The sequence below is a fragment of the Dama dama genome, chromosome 33 (assembly GCF_033118175.1).
Source record: "Dama dama isolate Ldn47 chromosome 33, ASM3311817v1, whole genome shotgun sequence".
NCBI classification, from domain to species: Eukaryota; Metazoa; Chordata; class Mammalia; order Artiodactyla; family Cervidae; genus Dama; species Dama dama.
The window spans coordinates 65,764,665-65,784,207 of NC_083713.1; the positions used below are offsets into that span (position 1 = coordinate 65,764,665).

At 42.8% G+C, this 19,543-nt stretch overlaps 1 protein-coding gene and 1 long non-coding RNA gene across 2 annotated transcripts in view; one reads left to right on the forward strand and one right to left on the reverse strand.

The window, feature by feature from the left end:
- NCKAP5 (NCK associated protein 5) overlaps nt 1–16,595 on the forward strand; it is a 1,007,389-nt gene extending 990,794 nt beyond the window's left edge. The window contains exon 18 of the mRNA XM_061135363.1: nt 16,525–16,595. Coding sequence (XP_060991346.1) covers nt 16,525–16,531 — 7 coding nt within the window. The 3' untranslated portion in view covers nt 16,532–16,595. The remainder of the gene's footprint in view (nt 1–16,524) is intronic.
- On the reverse strand, nt 15,185–19,317 carry LOC133050981 (uncharacterized). Its single transcript, XR_009691747.1, has 2 exons — nt 19,229–19,317; nt 15,185–15,676 (listed from the first exon to the last, which is right to left on the reverse strand). It is a non-coding gene; the product is annotated as an uncharacterized LOC133050981 (long non-coding RNA).
- Nucleotides 19,318–19,543: the final 226 nt, after the last annotated feature.

Below are 19,543 nucleotides of genomic sequence, written 5' to 3' on the forward strand. Positions count from 1 at the left end.
TGTTGAACTTTGCCATTTGATTTTGGAATACATCCTTAAATAAATGTGGATATGTTATACATCAAAAAATAAAAAACGATGGGCAGATATCTGTTAAGCTGGCTTCCATGCATCCCCACGGTGCCCGAATCATGGCAAGGTGGCTATTTGAGAAGCACCCTATCTGGTGTCTAAGACCTGGCTTCCGGCAACAATGGCAAGAGACTAGATCCTTTCACCCTCTGAGGATGTGCTGCCTGATGGGAAGGCAGGAAAGTGGGAAGAAGTGGGGAATTTGCTATGATTAATTTTAGCTCCTGGATGTAATACATCCATGGTTTTCTAGACTGTTGGAAGGCAGCATTAACTAGAGCTTCCTTTCCTTTAGTTAACTTGCTCACAGATCGAGAGGTTAAAGCTTCCTCAGCCTGTCATTAGCAGAACATTTGTTTCCAGTGTTACTGGGTGAAGGGCTTGGGTGTTTCTCCCCAAGGTCTCTCCAAAGACACTGCCCAGAAGTCCTGTTGAAGGAGGCTACCGGTCACACGTAAACACATGTGCTGCTCCTTTGCACTTGAAGCACGCTGCTGCCCATCCTAGGATGAACATCTTAGAGCTATCACAAACATTTTCCTTCTCTGCACCTTTTTTTTCCCCTTGAGGCAGGAGAAAGAGACCCTCTCATTATTTATCTTGAGTGTTTGATAGGCCTCCTTTGAGAAGGTCATTGTCTGCAACAGTAAAATAATCATGGGATTTCTGGAAAAGCTGGCAAAAGAAAAATGATTCATTATTTCAAGAATTATTTTGCCTTCAGTCCCCAAAATGGATGAAGGCTTCTAACAACATGTAAGAGAGAGTACAGCTTAACTTATTATATGAAAGGTTGCATTTTAAAGGGAAAAGGAGTTCAAACATTACATTTTTAGCTCTGCTGTAATATAACTGGGGTCAAGGCAGTCCATCTGTTACCCCCATGGTCTTCTGGATGCTATTATACTATTCCCTTCGCAAAGGAGGCCTGCCTGCCCTCCTTCCCATCTCATCAGTTGGAGCTAATGAGATTGGAAGAAGTTTTTTTAGATTCTATTCAAACAGCTCCCCCTCCCCCTGGTCCCTTTGGGAATGTCAGAACAGATAGTATACCCATCTATATGGGCTCAACTCGACCTTACATGTCTTGCTGTGACACATAAAATTGTGCATCTTCAGAGCACAGTGTATTTTGCTGATGGGGGATGGGGTGGTTGTGTAGCTATTTAACTGCAAAGGATAGTGTAATCAAATAGACCAAAAGGTGGTTTATAAGCCAACTTATACAACATGTCTGGTACCAAGACACCTATTGTGTTGGGTTATTTTTGAAATAAAGTTTGTTTGGCATCATTGCCAGCCAGATACCCAGAATGAGGCAGCTTGACTGATAAAGATACTGACTTTTAAAATGAAAACTGGAGAAGCTAAGCGATCAATATGACCTTGACTACTCATAAGCCAAATAACTTATGGAAATGATGCAAAGACCCTGTGAGCTCCTTTGCCTGACAGAAAGGCTTGAAATAATATTTTAAGAAAATCAAAAGCAGCCATCTCCTGGACCTTCTTTCCAGATTAGATCTGAAATGAAAGACCCTGAGTTACACAATTAGCTATTGATTTTTGTTGACCCATCTTTAATTCTCCTAGCAATCGAGTTGTGTTTACACAGCCGTGGTGGGCAGGCGTACTTCACTTGGAGCAAGGCGCCTTTCAGTTCTACATTAATTTAAACGTTACATTGTTCTGGGCATGTGAGACAAAAATAAAGTTTGTTTTTATTGTAGTGGATCGGTGATGTAAGCCTTGTAAGGTTAAGCCAGCCTAGGTGGTTCATGAAGAGAATCCCTTTTATAAAGCAAGAGTCAGTTTGCCAGTTGAATATATTACTGGTGGCAGGGAGAGAATAAAAAAGCACGTGGATGCTGCAGGGTACTGGAATGTTGTCCAAAGTTGGCTGCAATTTAATCTCCTTACAGTTTCATTTCTTGATTTCACACACTCAGTAATATTTGTGGGTTTATCACCCAGATAGTCTTATTGATGTCTCTAAGAATGTCATCATTGTCCTGTTTACACTTTCACTTAAAGCACCAAAACGCATCACCCAGCTTTCCCTGTCTTCAGGAGATAGAAATCTGAATTTAAGCAGCTTTCTGGGACTGGCTTAGGCCAGGAAAGACTGCACTTGCTGGTTGAAGGACACACTTTAATAAAAGGGTAGAGTCAGCGTTGGTGCCATTTATCACAGGCCTGATCTTTTCAATAACATCACACCCCAAGATACAAGCTTATGGTCTTGGCTCTTGCTCCTGAATTTCCAGGAAGCGATGGCAGCTTCTGCTTCACCCAGCCACAGGCCAGGCCCACCTGGAGGCACAGAAGAAGGCCCAGGATGCTCAGCAGAGCTGCCCGACCATGGTGGCCGAGGGATGTGAGCCCACTGGTCTCTGCTCTTGCCAGAGAAGGGAAATTGCTTTTGCTGAAGCAGATGGTAGTCAGGCATCCATTAATCTAAGGGCCATCCTGGTTTTTATGAGACTATCCTGGAATCCCAGAAACCATGTGGTTCATTGGTAGAGAACTCGCTTGTCAGTGTAGGAGACTCAGACCTGATCCCTGAATCAGGTAGATACCCTGGAGAAGGAAATGGCAATCCACTCCAGTATTCTTGCCTGGGAAATTTCATGGACAGAGGAGCCTGATGGGCTACAGTCAATGAGGTCACAAAAGAGTCAGACATGATTTAGTGACTAAACAACAACAGTGCTTCTGCTAGTGTGTCCGGGACTGGAAAGCAGTGTGGCTTTCACAGCCCAGATGAACATCAGAAATGATCTTATTTTACATGTATCTTCATCATGGAAAAGTAGACATTTTGAAAACTGAGACAAGTCTATGAGCTCTGAAATGGAATTATGTATTGAAAATAGACCTGATAGTGACTTTGTTCATTGATATGCAATCAATAGCAACTCCAACACATAAAATATTGGGTCAGAATCAGAAGATGAAAGAAGAACCAAATTTAATGCCTGGCTTCCAGAAGTGTGTCATCCAATTGAGAAGCAGGACATGGATATGAAAAGAAACTATATAATAGAATGAATATAAGTTCAAGATTGAAATGGGTAATTTGGCCACTTAGGCCAGGAATTCATAGAAAGACCCCTGTGGACGAGGTACTGGAGAAACAAAACCAGCAGATGTGAATAAAAAAGAGAGGAAAGGATCAAGTTATAAAATGTTCAGTTCAGTTCAGTTCAGTCGCTCAGTCGTGTCCGACTCTTTGCGACCCCATGAATCACAGCACACCAGACCTCCCTGTCCATCACCAACTCCCGGAGTTTACTCAAACTCGTGTCCCTCAAGTTGGTGATGCCATCCAGCCATCTCATCCTCTGTCGTACCCTTCTCCACCTGCCCCCAATCCCTCCCAGCATCAGTGTCTTTTCCAGTCAGTCAACTCTTCACATGAGGTGGCCAAAGTACTGGAGTTTCAACTTCAGCATCAGTCCTTCCAGTGAACACCCAGGACTGATTTACTTTAGGATGGACTGGTTGGATCTCCTTGCAGTCCAAGGGACTCTCAAGAGTCTTCTCCAACACCACAGTTCAAAAGCATCAATTTTTCAGTGCTCAGCTTTCTTCACAGTCCAACTCTCACATCCATACATGACCACTGGAAAAACTGTACCCTTGACTAGACAGACCTTTGTTGGCAAAGTAATGTCTCTGCTTTTTAATATGTTATCTAGGTTGGTCATAACTTTCCTTCCAAGGAGTAAACGTCTTTTAATTTCATGGCTGCAATCACCATCTGCAGTGATTTTGGAGCCCCCAAAAATAAAGTCTGACACTGTTTCCACTGTTTCCCCATCTATTTCCCATGAAGTGATGGGACCAGATGCCATGATCTTAGTTTTCTGAATGTTGAGCTTTAAGCCAACTTTTTCACTCTCCTCTTTCACTTTCATCAAGAGGCTTTTTAGTTCCTCTTCACTTTCTGCCATAAGGGTGGTGTCATCTGTATATCTGAGGTTATTGATATTTCTCCCAGCAATCTTGATTCCAGCTTGTGCTTCTTCCAGCCCAGCGTTTCTCATGATGTACTCTGTATATAAGCTAAATGAGCAAGGTGACAATATACAGCCTTGAGGTACTCCTTTTCCTATTTGGAACCAGTCTATTGTTCCATGTCCAATTCTAACTGTTGCTTCCTGACCTGCATACAGGTTTCTCAAGAGGCAGGTCAGGTGGTCTGGTATTCCCATCTCTTTCAGAATTTTCCACAGTTTATTGTGATCCACACAGTCAAAGGCTTTGGCATAGTCAATAAAGCAGAGATAGATGTTTTTCTGGAACTCTCTTGCTTTTTCCATGATCCAGCAGATGTTGGCAATTTGATCTCTGGTTCCTCTGCCTTTTCTAAAACCAGCTTGCACATCTGGAATTTCATGGTTCACGTATTGCTGAAGCCTGGTTTGGAGAATTTTGAGCATTACTAGCATGTGAGATGAGTGCAATTGTGCAGTAGTTTGAGCATTCTTTGGGATTGCCTTTTTTGGGGATTGGAATGAAAACAGACCTTTTCCAGTCCTATGGCCACTGCTGAGTTTTCCAAATATGCTGGCATATTGAGTGCAGCACTTTCACAGCATCATCTTTCAGGATTTGAAATAGCTCAACTGGAATTCCATCACGTCCACTAGCTTTGTTCATAGTGATGCTTTCTAAGGCCCACTTGACTTCACATTCCAGGATGTCTGGCTCTAGGTGAGTGATCACACCATCGTGATTATCTGGGTCGTGAAGATCTTTTTTGTACAGTTCTTCTGTGTATTCTTGCCACCTCTTCTTAATATCTTCTACTTCTGTTAGGCCCATACCATAGTATTAAAAATGATATGGAATTAGAGAAAAAGAGAAAAAATCCAACTTAAGCTTGTTAAATTTAGGGGATAACTAAACCCAGAAAGATTAAGAAAGGTGAATGTAAATAGTTATTAGTTAACCTCTGGAAAACATTAGCTTGAATGATCTTAAAGATTAAAAATGGAAAAAGATCAAAAGAAGATAAGCAAGTTAAGGAATTATTTAAAAATTAGGATTAGGGTAAAGGGATACAGTCAGAACTTTGAGTTTGTCAGGATGTTTGTGTTCTAAATGCCATTATCAGACAAAATCAGTGTTAGTCACTCAGTTATGTCCAACTCTTTGCAACCCCATGGACTGTAGCCTTCCAGGCTCCTCTGTCCATGGAATTATCCAGGCAGGAATACTGGAATAGGTTGCCATTTCCTTCTCCAGGGGATCTTCCTGACCCAGGGATCGAACCTGGGTCTCCCACATTGCAGGCAGATTCTTTACCCTCTGAGCCAGGCAAGCCCATAAGACCAAATATTAGGCTGGTTAGCCTACTCACAGAGTTCTCAGGGATTCATCTCCTAATATGTCTGAAGTTTTGTTCTCTGTTGACATCATATTAGAAGATCTTTAGCACGCTCCTTCCATGTGAACGGTAACTTTGCCTCAGGCACCTCTGACATCTCCAGTATTTAGAGTACCACCCAGTACATGAAAGGTGCTCAGCAAACATCTCTTGAATGAATAAATGATGTTGCAGGAGCAGCAAATCCCTACTTAAATATTTAGTAAATCCAGGTCCAGAGTTGACACAGGGATTATCACTGCCGTGCTGTGGCAGAGCAAAGGATGGAGCCTGATCAAATGTGGATTCCCGTTGGCATTCTCCCACCTAACACATCCTTCCATTTTAGAACCCCTGGTGCTTACTGGGTAATGAGGAATAAGAACATCTTACAATGATGTGCAACACAATATACAGCTTAATGTTTCTAAGTCTTTAGAACAATTCCAAGAAATCTTCTCTTGAGAAGAAGGATCAGTAAACTGGTACTGATTCTGAGTTGCTCTGACACTCAGGATTCGCTATGTCAAACATCCTTGGGAGATAGCTTTATCTAAAGCAAAGGCTGACGGGCGCTAGAACTGAAATAGAAATTGCATTGGGAGATGAATAGCTTAAACCTGAGTAGAGGTAACATTCTTCCATCCACAAGTATCAGTCTGCCTCTGGGTGACCCTTAGTGCTAAGTCTCCCTGGATTCCATGGCTGTTGCGAACCACCTAGATAGATTGTGTACCACAGTGCACTGTGACTCCCAGATGCTCTACCAACTTGTGTTAGAAATACTTCCAGGTTGCCTAATTGTTTGTAGGCTAATGAGTAATGCAAAATGCAGAATGTTTTCCCCTGGTTTTAACCCTCATAGCATTTTGGTTGTTGTTCGGTCGCCAAGTTGTCTCCGACTCTTTGCGACCCCACAGACTGCAGCATGACTGACTCCCCTGTCCCTCACTATCTCCCGGAGTTTGCCCAAGTTTATGTCCATGGAGTCGGTGATGCCATCCAACCACCTCATCTTCTGTTGCCCCCTTCTCCTCCTGCCCTCAATCTTTCCCAGCGTCAGGGTCTCTTCCAATGAGTCTGCTCTTTGCATCAGGTGGCTGGAGTATTGGAGCTTGAGCTTCAGCATCAGTCCTTCTAATACTTCATAATAAAAACTCAGCACTTTCAGGTGCATTTTTATGATGTCTGTGATGATGGTGGTTTTGGAGATGTTTCTTTGGAAGGAGAACATCCATGAAAAAAAAAATAGTATGACCTTTTTTTAATGTTCATCTGATTCCCACCCCCCGAAAAAAGTGGTTTTTTGTGTTTTTTTTCTTGAAAGAGTAGCTCAAAGTCTATTACTCCAAGGTGAAAACATAGCATTATTCTTCTGGAATATACAACTGGTGCCTTCATGCTGTGTTTTCCTCTGACAAAGTTCATGGGCTCTTTACTCTACAAATACACCCTCATCTAAGCCAGTCATGGCCCAGCTCACTGGACAAATAGGTACACTGTTTAAGACATAAAATGATGGAAAGGTTAGTCAGAGAAAAAAGTCTAATCAATATTTTAAGGCAAGTGAGTAGCATATAAATTTATTTTTATCCATAATGGTGCCTATAAATGAAAGGCCAGAGGTTTGATGCCCTCTCTCTCATCGGCTGGAATCATTAACCTGACACTAAGTTAAACAGATTCAGAAGTTCCAACCCAGAACCTGCTCAGTTCTCATTCCTAAATAAACATTTTAGTTAATAGTATTGTCCTGGAAGAAGAAAAATAAATTTAACAACATGGCTAAGAATGTTCTGTTTAGTTAATTATACAAACTGCTGTCAATGAGCTGGCTTATTTCCCAACTCTCAAGAAGTCACTATGAAACAGGGCAAATTTCACTTTTGGAGAAACTGACCAATAGTGATCAAATCTGATATATTAATTCAGGTGATTAACCTGTATTTTAAATTAAATTTGTGGATCCACCCACCTCCTAGAAAACAAAAATAAAAAAATACAAGGTTTCAAATGGGCATTTCAAGTCAGGGCACTAATGTTAGAGAAATCACGAAATGTGTCCTTTGCATGTTGATATAATCATTTTGCCCAAACTTGTGATTATACGCCTTTCCTTTTCCCAGATGCCTTTCTCTGCCATAGACAAAGTCTGTGATTTTCTCTATATTCCTTTTTTTCTCTTCCTACTGAGGGACCTGATCCCACATCTTCCCCATTTTCCATGTGTGGGAACATTTCCCGTCTCTTTGATGAAATAACTTCACTTTCTTTCCATCCTTTTGATCTGGTCTCTAAAAGTCCTTGGTAGCCACTGTTTATCTCCAAGCTGAGTTCTTTTCTTTTCTACAAGATATATTATTTTCTAACAACCCTAACTAAGCTTCCTAGTGCACGTCTCTCTGCTTGCTTTTATTCCCCCCCCCCCCCAAAAAAGTAAGCTCACTTTTCCTCTCTGAGTTCAGGGGTTCTAACAGAGGTCACTGGAAGTCATTGATCATGATAAAGAACAGTGATACAGTTAATACTATACTCATAAAAGCACATCTCAGCCGAAAAGTCCTCTTTCACCTAATAAAACCAGTTTGCCCTGGAGATACTGAAGACTCTTCAGGACCCCAGTAAGGAATGAGTGCCCCCGAGTGCTGACTCATGTCTCCTGGTGTGTGGGTGGGTGGAGAGAGAGAATGGTTCTCTAACACTGATCCGGCACATTAATTTTTCAGAAGGGCAAGCAAAGAGTAAAGTGTCTGGTTGAGGTAATAGAGGGAACTGAACACCGAGAGAAAGTAATTATCCAAGTTGGAGTTTGACCAGGTTAACCGGGTCACCACTACAACTCTCAAGAAGAGTCTGGAGGGTCTTCCATGTTCACCAAAGGTCACTGTCTATTTTTACCTCTCATTCAGGAAGCAGCTCTACCAGGAATACAGAAAGAGGTGGTATTAAAGAAGAGATTAACTGTGCCTCTGAGAAAAATGACTTCAGCTGCAAGGTTTCCCTTGAGGCTGGCCTGCCCCCAGCAAACATCACTTAACAGAGACTTTGAATATGCACAAATCTTCAACTAAGAGACCCAGTATTAAAATACCTCCTCCCCATTCCCACAGGGATGTAACACATAATCATCTTCCTAGTGCCCAAGATTTGCTCATCAGGAAAGGGATAGGGGAAATCACACCTTCCACTTCAACTCGAAGCTCAGGATTAGCCAACCATCTCCTCTGTTTGATCCATCACCTGTTTATCACATCTGCTAAATCCCCTCCCTCCTACTGCTTCACCCATGAAAAATGCTCTCTGCCCAAACCAACTCTCTGCAGTCTCCAAATTTTTCATCTTCTTGGCCCCAGCGCACATATGATTCTTTAGTTAAAATCTGCATCATCACACATAATGAGAAATGTGGGGTGATGGTGGGACCGTGGCAGTGACACTTCTTCCCCATTTTGGGGAGGTGTTTCTTTCCATGTGGCAGGAGTTCTCCAGGATAACATTCCTAATGTCTCTAACCTCCTCCATTCAGTCACTTCTCCTCAGGAGAAAGATGAATAGCTTGTTTAAATAACAAATTAACAGATGCACACTTCTATATATAAAATAGATATTTTTTGCTTTTTTTTGCTAAGTTGCTTCAGTTGTGTCTGAGTCTTTGCAACCCTATGGACTGTAGCCTGCCAGGCTCCTCTGTCCATGGGGTTCTTCAGGCAAGAATACTGAAGTGAGTTGCCATGCCCTCCTCATAAAATAGATTAACAACCAGGATATATAGCCTGGGGAACTCTACTCAATAGTCTGTAATAACCTATATGAGAAAAGAATCTGAAAAAGAATAGATAGATAAAATGTATATATATATATATATATATATATATATATATATATAAAAGTCACTTGGCCATACACTTGAAACTAATGCCACACTATAAATTAACTATATTTCAATTAAAAAAAAAAATAGCAAGTTTAGAAAGGGAATGGGAAAGCTTAAGTCTACCTCCTGCTGTCTGCATCCTCCCTCTCAAGCCATGCTGGCTGTTAGAAGCACACGTAATAATTTGTTCCCTTCATGCTCTAGGTTTTAGAAGAAGTCACTTGCCCCCAGCCCAGGACTACCAGTTACTAAGTCTGTCTACTTCTAGGGCCACTGCTAAGAAACTCACTTCTCTAAAGATAAAACCTCTTTCTCCTTAGAGGCTTTCTCAATAATAAAGCTGATGTTTTCACCTTCCATCAGCCTTTTTTTTTTGGTCTCTTTCTTCAGTTCATTCAGAACTAAAGGTGGGGAAGAGAATTATTTATTGTATTACCTGAAATTCCAATAATGGATGCATAGAAGATGCACGATTAAGAATACTTTAGAGTCTTGGAGTTTTATAGACTGTGAAGATCCTTTAAATTTTTTTTAAAGAAACTAAGGTTCAACGGGGCCACACAGCTATTTAAAACAATGCCAGGATATGAACACTGGTTTCCAAATACCCAGCCTTGTGGTGGTAACCCAAGTTCCACACAGAGCCCACCCAAGTTCTGTGGTCAGGCCTTCGCTGCTTGAGTCCTGACTCCCTTTTATTAGCCATGTGTATGTGGCTAAATATTTCAACCTCTCTACTCTGTTTCCCCAGGTGTTTAAAGCAGATGAAAATAGTACTGTCTCATAGGGTCGGTGTAAGAATTCATGCACTGCAGTCAACCCAGTACCTGGCACATAGTAAAACACATTGTAAAAACACTTTCTATATGTAGCTATTATTTTCTTACCCTATGTCTTGTTGAACTGATTGTCAGTGAATAATTATGGCAATAGAGAAATAAGAAATCTGTTGAGAAAGGTACTGTTTAATTTGTGCTAAAAGCTCTAGTTCTCTTGGCAAATGTTAGTGCCCAACTGAGGAATGATGCTGTGTTTGAATTCCACAAGTAGAGCTGAATCTCCTCCTGACACTTTATAGTAGACATACTGACCAATATTTTCAATATATAATCAACAGATGGAAACTTACTTGAAATAACAAAACAGTAGCTTTCGTCATAGAATACTAATCCATTGTGCTATTTCATGAATTTGCTACTTATTTCTCCTTGGCTGTGGGCTGAGTTTCTGATTGTATACGGATAACATGTCTCTCTCTGAGGCCGATCTCATCATACATATATTTACTCCAGTTTTTCTGTATCACCTTATATATTATCCCCTCTTTTCCTTATGAAAAGGGGACATACCACTTTCTATTTTATTCCTCCCTGTGTTCAGGTTGTTGGTTCTAGGCATACTCTCTACTTCGTGATTATTGTTGACTGTTGGGACGGGGGGCGGGGGGGAGGGGGATGATATGTGCTTCTGTTTTGAAAATCAGGAAACCAAGTTTCCAGGTCTAATTTCACCTGTATTTGAATTTGTATGAACCACAGTTTCCGTAAATACTCCATGTAAAATACAGCTGACACCAGCCTCCCTCCCCTTCCAGGCTGATGTAAGAGCAAAGTGAGATCATAGATGGGAAAGCTCTTTAGAAATAAAAGCTACTCATTATTTATAGCCCACGGCAGTGCTCGTCATTCAGTCGTGCTCGACTCTGCGACCCCTCTGTCCACGGAATTCTTTGAACCCCTTGGGACAGGCATAGCTCCGTGTTTCTGTGTTTTAAGTGATTCTGTCCATTACAGAATCTAAAAAGGCAAGAGACAGATTATCTGGGCAACTGCTAGACCCAAGAGAGACAATGGAATATCTACAGATGTGGTGGGGGCACATGAAATGGAAACTTCTTGGAATGCCCTCCTTCTTACTTAGTATACTTCAAAAGCATTCCAAGAGCCCCCTCTTCTACGAAACTCTCTCTGAGAATCAGGACCACATGATTATTCACCTAGTAGTTGATTTGATTGATTATTTGACTAAAAGGAATCAAATTAGTTAAGGGATAATTACCAAGGGATTTCTGGAGAATATGACACTATCTACTTTGTGCTTGAATGTTAATAATGTCGTTACACAAAGGACAGGAAAATATTTAGGAATAAGCAAAACTACTTTAAACTTGAAAATATAGTCTCACCCTTTTTAGCCCAACTTTTGTTCCCAAGTACAGTGAAAAGCCCCACCAAAAAGTGAACCGTACAACTGTTGCCACCTATAGGTGGCAAGTGTAGTATATTAATTTTATCGTAATTTCTATGATGGAAACTATACAAAGGAAATGACAGTGTTATGTGGAACCCATGCCGTCTTCATCAGGAATCTTTACTAGGTTTGTTATTAATACTAGCACTTTTGCTGTGTGATTCTTATTTCAGATGCTCCCTTTAAAGGTAATATGGGCTGATAGATGTGAAGTTCTTTTCCAGGATAGGTGTTAAGAGCTTGGACTCTGCAGGCAGACTGCCTGGGTCCAAATCCAGATCCCACCAGGTATTGCTCCATAACCTTAAACAAGTTACTTTCTCTAGCCTCGATTGCTTGTGAACCGGGAGAACAATGATACCTTATGCCATAGTACTGATGGGAGGATGAAAACAGATAATCCATGCAATGTGCTTAGCCAAGCGTCTGTCCAAAGCAGGCACTTAATTGTTGTTCCTGTTTTTGTTAAGTCACTCAGTTGTGCTCCACTCTTTGCGACCCCGTGGACTGCAGCATGCCAGACCCCCCTGTCTTCCCATCTCCCGGAGCCTGCTCAAACTCAGGTCCATTGATTTGGTGAAGTGATACCATCCAGCCATCTCACACTCTGTCATCCCCTTCTCCTCCTGCCTTCAATCTTTGCAGGATCAGGGACACTTAATTAAATACTGTTATTACCATAATTAGTTTTCAAAGCACCTTCACATGCATTTGTTACCAATGGATGTGCACTATTGTTACCGAAATGGAAGTCCAGCTGCCCACTGCTCTAAAGCCAATAAAGAGGCAAGGCTGGTGGAAAGGATAGTTTGCTTTATTTTGGAGATTAGCAGCCTACGGAGGGTGAGGGGGGTGGCTGTGGCAGACTCCTGTCCATAGGCCAACTCCGTCCCACTCCCCCACCCCCCCAGACCATCTGTGGGCTAGAGCATTTATAGGCAGAGGGAGGGGGCTACATGCAGAATCAACACAGGCAGCTCTGACAGGCATTTTGAAATTGGTCATGGGGTGGTCTTATAAGCATCATCTTGGTTGTTTTATGTACAGTCAGTCTTCAGTTCCAGGGTCAGCTTGTTCCCATTTTTTGAAGCCAGTTTATGTCCTGGCTAGAGTCTAGTCATCATGCAGTTAACTTCTTCCACCAAATAGCGGTTTCAGTATCTATAAGACAGTTCAGATATGGCGGTATTATATGGCTCAGAATATTATCTATAGCCCTTGAGAAAGAACTAAAGGGTTTTAACTTTGCTTACTGACTAAACTATTATGGTTTTGTTTGATTGTTTTCCTTTGCTTCTGGATTTTCTCATTTCTTTAATTAAACTTATCCTTTGGCTAAAATTTTTCTACAGACAAAAGAGGACATTGGGGAGGGGAGTTTGGACCAAAGGGTCCTGTTCTGTTTCACTATTTTGTTACCATTCAACAGATCCATCCTAAGCACAGTCCCATTGGACCTCAATCCCTCCTTATGTTTTAAATTTAAATGTTTTGTGACTTCAAAATTAACATACCTGAGATCTGACAAGACAATGTTGAGGCTGGCTGGGTATACTTCTAATTCAAGGAAGGAAAGTAAGCTACTTCACTGTTTTTATTCTTAGCTGGCAGGACCACTGGAGAAACCAAAGCCAGCAGCTGAAATTCTGCTGATGCTAGAGAGAGCTGAATCCATCTTCCAGTCTCCATCGAGCATCTGCTGATGATTAGCATTGGGCTAGATTTTTAGGTTGTGAGAGAAGGAGAATGAGGGGTCAGCTATTACCTGTGAAACAAAGTCACTAGCTCAGGAGTCCAAACACCGCAAAGATTACTACCTGACATATGCAGTGGGGGTTTTGTTGTTTTGTTTTTTTCTTAATCTAAGCAAATAATTAAAATCAGAGAACTTTAAATACAAGCAAATATTGTGCCCTTAACTTTAAAAATCAAAGATCTGGACCCAATCTGGACTCATGTTCCTGCACAGCACCAATGAGCTAGATCTGAGTAGCTGCTCCTGCCTTTAGCTGAGGCACATGCTCTTGAGCTGACCACAGTCCTCACCAGCCCCTACAGCTCCCCAACACCAAGGTCAAAGGTCAGTGTGTCCTCCCTGTCACTCTTGCACTGATGATGTTCTTATAGTCCAGAATATTTGGTACCCACCCCTCATCAAAACTGTGAAAACAAATGGAAGACCAAGAAGGCATGTGATTTTATAGTGAGCCATTCCTTTATTTCCATTGCCTCCTCGGCCAGTGTAGGCTTTTGTCATAATTGAAAGAACCAAACCTACAAGTGGGAAGCATTTAGAAAATAAGATGCACTGTTTCTGTCCCGTAAACAGTGGGTGTTTTCATGTAAATAACCCTTTCCTTCTTGTTTAGTTACTAAGTTGTGTCTGACTCTTTTGTGACCCCATGGTCTGTACAGGCTCCTCTGTCCATGGGATTTTCAGGCAAGAATACTGAAGTGGGTTTCTGTGTCCTTCTCCAGGGGATCTTCTCAACCCAGGACTCAAACCTGGGTCTCCTGCATTGCAGGTAGATTCTTTACTGTCTGAGCCACCACGGAAGCCTGCAATTTTATTCAGCTATGTATCCTCAGCACCAAAAGCTTCCACCTGCCTCACAATAGCTTCTCTAGTGAGTGTTTATTGAATGAATTTGAGATCCACAATGACCAGAAATAGGCAAGAAAAAGAATTGTGGTTCTTGAATAAAGAAAAAAGGGAGAAGATATTCAGGTGAGGAGAAAATTACATTGACTGCCCTCTATTTACCTATATTGAGTATAAGCAAAGTTTTTCTACCCCCTCCATGTATTTTTCACATTGTACTTTATAATTGCTTTTAAAAGAATGCTTAAAATTGGCACAGCATGAAAACGGGCTGCTGCATGAAGTTGTTCCTAATGATGGGGCCACTTTTCTGTAATCACCTAGGAATCTCTTCATCAGCCCATCTCTGCTCTCGAGGTAGCCATTTCATTGAAAATTAGCTCTGTGAATAGTGCTCCTGTGTTAATAGTATAATGAAATAAACACCACTTCAAGGATGATTTTCAAATATTCCCACTGAATTACGCCATTTCCCACAGCAGAGAGACAGATGCTGTCTGAGCCTGGTCTAGGGACACCAGAGTCACATCCACTTCTGTGTCCTTTTCTTTTCTCTTTCTATTAAATATTAACGGACTTCCCAGGAGGCTCAGTGGTAAAGAATTGCCTGCCAATGCTAAGTGACACAGGTTTGATCCCTGGGTCAGGAAGAGCCCCTGGAGAAAGAAAGAGCAGCCCACTCCAGTGTTCTTACCTGGAGAGTGCCATGGACGAGGAGCCTGGTGGGCCACAGTCCGTGGGGTTGCAGAAGAGTCAGACACGACTGATCAACTGTGCAACAACAAGAACAAGTTAAATATTTAGCATGTGAGAATTCACAGGCTTTGACTGTGTCCGCTTTTCCCCAGATCCAAATACAGTTTCCTCACTGTACCTTCGACATCCATCATAGCAATGTTGGGGGGGGGGGGGGGGTGGGGAGTAGAACTGCCTTGTTAGGGCCTCTGACAGGAGCAATTGAGATGGTTTGGCATGTTTGGGTGGCAAAATGACAACAACAAAAAAAAACCCACACCGGACACCTTGTCCTTTATTACAAGAGCATGGGAGGCTGCCAGACAGGAATTCCAATCCTGTTCTCCATCACTTGCTGGGCCACCTTGGGCAGGTAACCCTGCCAATCCGAGCCTTGTTTTCCTCCTCAGTAAAGTGGAGATGTGTATCTTGCCGGCTTCCCTGGGGGCTCAGACAGTAAAGAAGCTGCAGGCAATGCAGGAGATGCAGGTTTGGTGCCTGGGTCTGGGAAGGCCTCCTGGAGAGGGAATGGCTACCCACTCCAGTATTCTTGCCTGGAGAATTCCATGGATGAGGAGCCTGGTGGGCTACAGTCTGTGGGGTCGCAAAGAGTTGTAACTTACAGGTTTGTTGGGGGGTGGAGGGAAAGGCTTACAGATAAAGTACTGTCAGTGTCTTTTACATGGTGGATGCTTAATAAATGGTAGCTACTGTTATTATCTCCAAGGCCTGTTTCTGTGTCCTCCTTGCGTTTCGATGGAATTTTTGCCTGAAAGAGGAAAAGGAGATGAGAGATGTGGTCATGGCTTTAATACTTCCACATTTGTCAGTTTTGGTATCTATGCCTCCGGTCACCTTGGACCTCAGGAACTACTTAAGCAACTGAATATATTCACATTTACAGAGTTCACCTACAATAATTATCAAATATGACTGCACTGTTTTATGAAGTCCCAGAGACTACCAGCCTATAAGTACCCCTGTTTAAATCGGTTTTACTAGAACCTCCTGGAGGAGAGGTTACTGGGGTGCAGAACTGTTCATATGATTTTTAAGCCCTTGGGCCTTGAAGAGTCTATCCCCTCAGACCCAAGATCTCTTTCCAATAGCATAAGACTTGTGAGCAGACAAAATACACACGTGACAATGCTTCTGACAAATTTAACGTGGACTTAAATTGTGTGACAATTTAAAGGATTGTATGCCCTTTTTTCTTAACATAGAACTGTCATTTCTGGCTGCAATTCAATCCCTATCCATATTTAGACATAGGACAACTAAATATTTAGGAAAAGAAAGGCGTTTGAAACTTTAAGAAAAAGAAGACACTTTACCTGAACAAATTTCAGATGGATCCATTTAAAATGAAATTAAGTGGCACTTAAATGATTTGCAAATTGGGACCTATTTATCTCAGTAAAATGATTAAAGTCTTGATTTATCCGTAAAATTGGTTTTATTATTACATTAAATTATACTAGAAGATTTGTTAAAAGACTTGTAGGTTCCTTCTATCCTTTTAAATTGTGCTTTATACCGACAATAATTGAATATTGGCTAGAATAACTTGATTTTGCAAAGAAATATGTTTCTAATATTTTCCTCTTTTTATTGCAGAAATTGAAACAAGTTGAAGAAACAAGAGAAGATCCTGAGAACAGATTATGCAAAATTTCCCTGGAGTCATTCAATAAATATAACGGCAATACTGTGATCTTATTAGGAAAGGAGAAGAACTCTCTGAACAAGGTTGAAGGACAAAAGGAAGAAAAAGAGAAAACTGAAGAGGCCTCTTTGAGTAGCTCCGATAGGCCTGGGGTGGACCACCTGGAATCTTTGAGTGATTCTTTATATGATAGCTTCTCTTCCTGTGCAAGTCAGGGTTCAAACGATGTATAAAGTGAGCTGGAAATGGAGCACTTAAGGAACAGGGGTGGGAGGAGCCGGGCAGGTAGAGATGACAACACATGAAGGATCGCAGTACCAGAGCCTACGCCGTCAGACTCGGAGCCAGCAGCCCACTGAGCTTACTTCCCTGACAGGGCAATAAAGATCGATTCTATTTGTTGTGTTCCACAAGGATTAAAAGTAAACACACCCAGGATTCAGAAGTCTTAATTTTGCACTTTTTTTTTTTTTGAATACTTGTACAGAAGTTGTAAATTTTCTTGAAAAAGAAATTATATTTGTAGCAAAAAAAAAAAAAAAAAATGCCAGCAATAAATTGAATCAGTGCCATGCTCTTGAAATGATGTCCTAAGTCTTAGAAGTTGATAATATATTTTTTAAAAATTCCAAATCAACTTTTTGTTTAGGTCACTGTCTTAGTCCTCAGATTGTGGGTACACTCTGTAAAACGAAAACAGGGCCTGGCAGAAAAACAGAGGGCTGTTGTCATCTCCCTCTCATAATCTCAGTTTGATAGAAACTTTAATTCTAGTGCAAATTCCAAGTTGTTGACAGAAAGATTCAGGTTCTAGCAAGAAGTGTTATCCTGCTTCTATTGAAAACTGTAAAGGAACTCAAGTGCGACACTGATCAGAAGTGATATGTATCAGAAATGATGTAGTTCTATTTTCCCTCCAATCATTTCCTTACACCCGCTTCTACTTAGTGGTTCTCTGTGATTCTCAACATTATTTGTTGATTTTTATCTTCCTGCTCTTTTGATTAAAATCTGATCAATCTATAAATAAAAGCAGATTCCTATTTGCAATGTTCACTTTGTAAAAAATAAGATGATTGGTGCTATGAAAAATGCTTACTTTTAATATCCTTTTTTTCTACAAAGGCTGTTTATATGTAAGGATAAATTCTATTTTAAAGGTTACTGTGTATTTTTTCTAGATGTGAACTATTTATAATTGCTTTTGTACAGGAGCTTGTAAACTAGGCATAAGAAATATTTTTAGGATCTATGGATACTTTAGTACACACTTGTTTCTTTAAAGAGTTTTGTATGATCAGTGTTATTTGGTTAATTTGTGCAATTTGTTACATTTGAATTTTGTTGTCTTAAAATTGTGTCTTTCAAACTTTTTCAGATTCTTTTGTTTCATTGCTAAATAAACGTCATATCACAATGGCACGCACTGAAAGCTTAAAAAACCTTATTCAAGGACCCTTTGAGCCAATTAGTTGTTTAAATCTCACACGTGCTCTACCTACGAGTTCCCAGAAGAAACAGACTAATAAGCAAATGCCTTATAGTTCCAGAAAGAGTAATTCAGCCAGTAGTAAGATCGGAGTCTGCAAGCTAGCCAGTAATGGTCAAAGCAGTTTTATCTCCCCGAGGGGGTTAACCAACTAGAAATGAGAGGAAGAGGTGAGCAAAGGGAGAGAGGGGGCCCGAGGCAGATAGGGAACGATCTCTGCAGAGGAATTACAAGAAAGCCGTTTAAGCGCATTTCCAGACCCGCTCTGCTGGCAGGACAGGCAAATATATGATCAGCATCTCGGCCTGAGAGAGCTTCCTCCTAGAGCAGACCCGAGGTTGAGAGGGACAAAGCTTGTGAAGCCCTTTTCACAGAAGTGGATGCTCCCTAGGGACTCGGGGGAGCCAGCGAGCGGGACTGGGGGCGGGGGCTCCGAGGCGCTCCCGGCGGGCGGGCCGGCGGGCCCCCGCACCACCTGCTGCAGGGCTCGGCGGTCAGGGCGGCAGATGTAGTCCCGCGGGCACTGCAGGTGGGTCGCTCGGTCGAGAAAGGAGGAATCGACGTGCGGGATTCAGCCAGCAACTGAGTCCTGGGCTGGGAAGGCAAGGTACACGCGAGGACGCGGGTGTATATGCTAATTACCCGTGGCTAGGAGGGAAGTCAGAGGTAGCTGCCTGGTCTTTTCGAGAAACGGGATGGAGTAGAGCAACTCCCGTCTTCACCCCGATTTGCTTTCTAGTGGGAGCTCATCTAGGTTTCCCCGGGGTGGCCCTCTCCTGGGCTAGGCTACGAGGGCGGTGTCACCGCACCCTTCAGCGGTGTGCGCGGCAGATAAACCGAGTGCAGAGCGCGTGGAGCTGGTCACGGACCCCACCACACCCAGCCCACCCCGCCGCAGTTGAATCCAATCCCGGTAACGACCAAGGGGCTTCTAGAAGGAAGAGAAGGCGTGGCAGCATGGGACACTGTAAAGGGCCTACAGGTGTGCAACTTTGCCAGGCGCACTGGAGCGCGCCCCGCCCCTCGGGCCCCGCAGCCCCAGTCCCGCAGGCCGGAGAGACGCTGCGGCGGAGGAGCCTGCCAGTCCCGGGGGCGCAGGGAAGGGGTGGGGGGCGCGCGCGCCCTTGCAAGCGGAGGGCCACGGGCACGCAGTCTTGCGACCTCACCTCCCAGGTCCTGCCCGACTGCGCCCGGCGGATCCCCGCGGCACCTGCTGCGCCCTTCTCCCGCTGTTCCCTGATCTCCAGCCTCCGGGCCTCGGAAAACTACACGCTCTCTCTACCCCTCTAGGCGTCCCAGGCCCGGGGACGCGCGGAGGCGGGAGGAGAGGGCGAGCGGAAGGGGGTGGGACGTGAAAAGACTGTCCCAGCCTTCCCCGCTCACCACCCCCACCCCAACTCGGCAGCCGTCACGTGGTGCCCGGAGTGGGAGGTGGGGAGAAGAGAGGAGACTTTTTTGGGTGCTCGGGATCGCCCGTAGTT